This window comes from Beta vulgaris, chromosome 6, assembly GCF_026745355.1.
Source record: "Beta vulgaris subsp. vulgaris cultivar EL10 chromosome 6, EL10.2, whole genome shotgun sequence".
Classification (NCBI taxonomy): Eukaryota; Viridiplantae; Streptophyta; class Magnoliopsida; order Caryophyllales; family Amaranthaceae; genus Beta; species Beta vulgaris.
This window is the reverse complement of record NC_079207.1, coordinates 65,814,205-65,820,360: the sequence shown is the minus strand read 5'-3', so window position 1 is coordinate 65,820,360 and position 6,156 is coordinate 65,814,205. Positions and strand designations below refer to the sequence as shown.

The window sequence follows — 6,156 nt, the reverse complement described above, 5'->3', positions numbered from 1 at the left end:
ACAAGTTAAATGAAGACACTAGCCTTGAATTTTTTTCTCTATTCATTCTTTATTGATGATTCTACTTGAAATCTTACCACTATTCAAAATTACATAAAATCTTCTTAATTTTTCTAATATAAATGTGAAAAACAAATAGTATATTTTTATAACATTATACTACTACTCTACACACAATTATATATACTAATACTCATATATGTGCAAAGACAAGTATACAAGTTAAACGAAGACACTAGCCTTAAATTTTTTTCTCTATTCATTCCTTATTGATGATTCTACTTGAAATCTTACCACTATTCGAAATTACATAAAATCTTCTGAATTTTTCTAATAAATGACTACCTGAAATCTTACCACTATTCGAAACTACATAAAATCTTCTTAATTTTTCTAATAAATGAGAAAAACATAATATTATATCTTTATAACATTATACTACTCTACACGTAATTATATATATTAATACTCAAATGTGTAATGACAAATATACAAGTTAAACTAAGAACACTAATAAGAAATATATTTACCCTATTTTTTCTTTCTTTTGAGGGAAAAAATATAAGTATGGCGAGGAATCTCAAATTTACCTAATCCACACAGGATGACACACCTCATGCTCCATTCATAAAGAAGAAATGGAAAAAGAAGATACAATTTTTTCTACTTTTTGAAGCAAATATAAATATATTACTACCAACAAAAATGACAAAACTTCACTATTCAAATGCATCTGAAGTATACATAATACATCCGAGTATTGCAACTACCAACATTAACAACACTGTATAATATAAACCCATTAACAACAACACATAAATTCCTTTCCTAATAACATCATCTATATTCCCCCCCCCCCATAAAAAAAAAGACCTTCTTTAAGATTAAGAAATTTAATGAAAACAAAAAGAAATGATAAGAGGGAATAATCTGACTCATCATCTTCTTCAAATTTTTTTAAAAATTTTTTAACTTTCATTTTCACACATTCGGACCCCAAAGGTTCCATAAACGAGAATGAAACAATCCAATGAAATCCGGAAGTACCTTCCTCGCCAACCCTTTATGCTGTTGTTGCTGCAACATCTTCTTCTGGGTCCCACTTTCTCTCTCCTCCTCTTCACCATCACCGGCTACCGGAGAACACTCTTCCTCCACCTCATTTTCTCTCTCCTCCACGTCATCCAAAACCACACTCACAACCTCCACATCATCACCCACAACCTCCTGCACCGGCACCAAAGTGGACCCACTTAGTGAATCTCTCTCCTCCACGTCAGCAGCAGCAGTAGAACACACCATCTTATTATTGTTATGATTATTATTCTCTCTCCTCTTACTACTACTATTATGACTACTTTTGTTGTTTTTGTTGTTTTTCTTTTTGATTTCGGTTGAAGAAAGATGTTCTTCAAAAGCTTCAATGGCTTGATGAATAAGCTCACTATGAGGTGAAGAATCCCATAAATTCCAAAAATGAGAGAAACAATCAAAACAACAACAATCAAAGCTAGGAGATGTATGAGAAGAAGAGTTTGATGGGATGTAATTATTATTATAATTTCTTTTGTTGGATTTTTTCTTTGGGTAGTTAAGATTATTGGAAGATTTTAAAGAGTGAGTTATCATATAAGCAAGAGCTTCACGGTCTTGAAGAGAGAGAATGGAGATTAGAGTAAGAATTGCTGTAGGAAGAAGGTGGTTTAAAGATGAGATTGGGTCATTATCATTGCTTGAACAACAAGTAGGAGAAGGATGAACTTTGCCTTTGTTTTTGCTTTTGTTGAGCTTCATTTTAATGGCGGATTTTTAATTTTTTTTTTTTTTTTAAAAAAGGTGGTGTAGAGAATGAAGGGGAGAAGTGTAGTAAAAGGAGGAAATTTGATGGAATGGAGAAAGATAGATAGAGGGAGGCTAAGGACAAAGGGGATGATGAAATGGGTAGGGTTTCTTTGCTTTTTTTTAGTTTTTTATTTTTACTTTGGAGGTATGTGTTTTGGTTTTGCCTTGGTGAGTAAGGAAATATAAAGGAGAAAGAAAAATAATTGTGGAGATTTTGGTGGTGAGGAGGGAACTTTTTTTTGTAATTGAAATATTGAACAACTCTAGTCTAGATATTTTTGGAGATCACAAGAGTAGTTCTCTTGATCAATATTGCTTTTTTTTCAACATTTAATTATTTTAATTTTCATCAAAAGTCTAATATTGTATTTAAAACAAAACAAAAGAAGTATAATAAAAAGAAGGACATTGAAGATTATTATATCAGATAGTCTGACTTGTTCATACAGTAGTTAATTTAAAAATTAAAAATAAAGTTACAAATTTGGTTGTTCAATTTAAGTCTTGAATTCACTTGGATTATGTTCGTTACTAGAGTTGATATGACTTACCTTAGTCCTTCAATGATCCTAGAAAAAAAATGAGAAGATTTTACATTTATAAATCGCCGAAATTGGATTCAGAACCATTTGCATTATGGTTTTAGTATCTGATAGAAAACATGTATGACACAATTAGAATCAGATCTGAAGAGATATCTTACCATTTTGACTTTTGACGATATTCACAAATTTTACTTTGATTTTTTTTTATTTTTTATAAAGAGAGAAAACTAGGAGGTGTCTACACAAGAGACACCCCCTAAAACACCCATAAGGGTGATCACAATAGCATCAAGAACAGAAATAACGAAGAACAAAGGACCACTAAGGAACTCGAGTAAATGCTCCGCCACGGCATCACACCATCTCCCCAGGTCGGAATCGACGTCGAACCCTTCGCGGGGGCAAGACAAATTTCACTTTGATGATCTATATTATTAATATGTAAATAAAAATATCGTCGCATGTGATTTGTTAGATTCATCTATATGTATATTTTCAAAAAAAAAAAATCAATTTTTACAATTTTATCTTATACTAAACTAAAGATATTAATGCTCAAAGTTATTTGTTGACCAATCGTGATATCAAATGAGGTAGAAATAAAAAAAAAATAGAGAAAGTATATTACAATTCTAAATTTGAATAAAGATGTTTGTTAAGCTTTCACGAATCGAATCCAATTTGATACGTGTTAAAGTTGTGATTTTTGCCAAAAAAAAAAAGTACTTTATTATAAATTTCCATCTTAATTCATGGCTTACTTTTTTATAATTAAGATTAAGAAGCAAAGATGACATTAGAATACTCATAAATGTAGCTTTGTATCCTAAATTAATAAAAATGTGTATGTAGTTGTTTCGAATAGATTAAGTAAGACATGCATTAAAATTGTACTTCCTCCGTCTCGATTTATATATTTACATTCCATTTTGGATGTCCTAATATGTTATTGTTTCTTGTGTTTCTATTTTTGTAACGGTACTTCATTCTTGTTTTATGCTCATGTTTACATGAAACGTTGCAGCTACATGCCCTCAATTAATTTTCGTCATCACTCATAAAAAGTTTTAGCCACAATTAATATTTGTATTTTTCATCTGAATATTTATTTTTCCAATGCAAATACTTATCTTTCTAATGCAAATCTTATAAATATTTAAAGCAAATGATAAGTTCCTAAATTTTCATGCAAAATGAGAAACAAACACTATGAATTGGGACCGACAGAGTAATTTATAATAGTACTTTATGAATCTCTATTATATAAGGGAAAGGGAGTTATGGCGTTCTCATTTGAGTAGATTGTTTTTGCCCACTCCCCTTTGTAAATTACAAAATCAATTTCAGCCAAAATGAGTCTTAAAAAAATGCCGGAAATACAATTATAACAATCAATCACAAGTCAACTAAAATCAACAGAATTGCATTATTCACGTTATACAAATCACTCAAATGAGTAAACTTTACAAGAAAATATCACTACACGATTTGTTCCACTATTGAGTAACTGTTATGCCTAAAAATGTCGACGCACGCTTCACGTGCATTATAAACTAGTCTTATATTATGTCACTTTGGTGACTTACTATGCTCATGATCAGAAAAAAGATGGAAAATATTTGAATAACCCCTAGGGTTGCCAACTTTCTTAGACACATCAGAATAAAATATTGATATGTATGTAATAAATGAGGAAAGAAGAGATATAAAAATAATGCTTTAATGTATTCCTAACCAATGAAAATTCAATAATAAGAAGGTTGCAACCCTAGGATCACTCAATCAATCTCTAAAAAAGATATTAAAATTATATAATTAGGTGTTTTTATGTCCTAACCTACATACATCGAGTTAAACTATAAGTTGCACAAATGACCTACAACTCCCTAAGTATCTTACCTTGATCTATTAACCACACTGCCAAAAAGAAGTATATGCACATAAAATCAACGTACCAACTCGGAGGACTAGTAAGAAATTCGATCAGTTACCTTAGTGCTTCCACAATTCCAAGATGTTGCAAATTAAAAGACTTCACTTTTATATAGCCATCAAATTCAATAAGTATACGTCTCAAAATTACAGGATTTGACTCATAAAAAAATATGATGCGATCAGAATCTAGTAAGATATGTGTTTCAATCTAGTTTTTAACACAAACTTGTATGGAACTATTGGGATTAGATCTAGTAAAATATGTGTTTCAATCCTCATATGTAACAAAAACGTATATGAAATAGTTGAAACCTGATACAATCAAATATGCGTTAAAATTGTTGTTTTCGTTGATTTTTGCCAGACAACACTTATGTTATTATATAAGATTTGAAAAGTCATTATTATACCCAATCCCATGCTAAAGAGAAAAGATGAGATTATGCTTTAATTAGGTGCTTCTATGTCCTAACTCTCAATTTACATCTGAGGAAAACTACAACTCGCACAATTGACCTACAAGTCTACAACTCTCACGCAATATATAGCAAAATGCATGTGCCACCTTGACAGACAAATGCTACCTTAATCAAACAAATGAGAGATGGAATAACATCACAGGATAGCAATGCAATAAACTACCTTACATTCTACCAACGTAAGGCGAATAAATGAACAATGCTAGTGCAACATTTGATTTGAGCCTTTGAGTTTGAGGTGGTCCATCCGTCCATGCTTGCCTCAAAAACATAGGCCAACTTGCAAATTTCAACCGTCCATGAAATTATGAGTGGCCTAAAATACACTAACACTCTAACACTAGTTACACTACATACTATCCTCTGGATTTTGGCCCTTGGGACTCAAGCCTCAAGGACATAAACGCGTAGGCTTCGAGGGTATCCTTGAACCTCTAATTATTCTTCATCGCACCTCTTTAAGTTCTCATGGCCCATGGGTAGAGAGCTCCTCAATTCCTAAATTCTACCCTTTCTGTGTCTAATTACTTGCTACATTTATTTTTAACGTAATATTTTAGGAGAGAATACTTACATGTTTGGTAGGAAACTAGGAATCATTCTTTTTTCAAAATATTACAAAAATGAAAGGTTAAAAGATAGGGGGAAAATAAATATAAACAGAATTATGAGTACTTTTGTGTGGATCTTGTCTACCAGCTAAGAAAATGTAGTTATTAAATAGATATATTTATTATAAAAATATAGCAAGTAAATAGAGATTGATTTTTTTACTATTATTAGGAAATTAAGTCAACCCAATGACTAAAAGGCTACTAGCCTGTAGGAAACACCAACACATTGGCTAATAAGACATGCATAGCATAGGAAATACCCCAGCTGAAAGCTGGGGGTAAGAATCGAACCCCTAACTTTAGGGGCCAAGGGAAAACGCTCTACCCGCTTGAGCTAACTCCTATCCTTAGTAAATAGAGATTGATGGAGTAACTAAAATTAGATAGAAGTATTATAACAAGAGTATGAAGGAATTTCACATATTAATTACAATTGAAATTTGAGAAACTTTATTGCATAGATTATACCGACCCGATAAATGAACTAATTTTTTTAGGGGGCCGTCCTGAACCCAACCCCGCCATTTGATCGTCTCTAATTTGCAAGGGTCGTTGGGATGGGGAAGAAGGCTGGGGTGGGTAATTAACTTGATTTATTAAATGGGCTATATCACTTTAAAGTTTAAATCCTCTCTAGAGTTTGTGCAAAACCTTTTGGGAGCGTTTGGTTCATATGATTCTGGTTAGGGAGGAGCACAATCAGGCACCAGGTCAAAATGCAGGGAATTGGAGACGGACCCA

At 32.0% G+C, this 6,156-nt stretch overlaps 1 protein-coding gene across 1 annotated transcript; it reads right to left on the bottom strand.

Moving 5' to 3' along the window:
- Window positions 1-694: 694 nt before the first annotated feature.
- LOC104897529 (uncharacterized) lies at window positions 695-2,228 on the bottom strand. Its single transcript, XM_010684414.4, has one exon. The coding sequence runs from the start codon at window positions 1,792-1,794 to the stop codon at window positions 982-984; it is 813 nt and encodes a 270-aa protein (XP_010682716.1). The 5' UTR covers window positions 1,795-2,228; the 3' UTR covers window positions 695-981.
- Window positions 2,229-6,156: the final 3,928 nt, after the last annotated feature.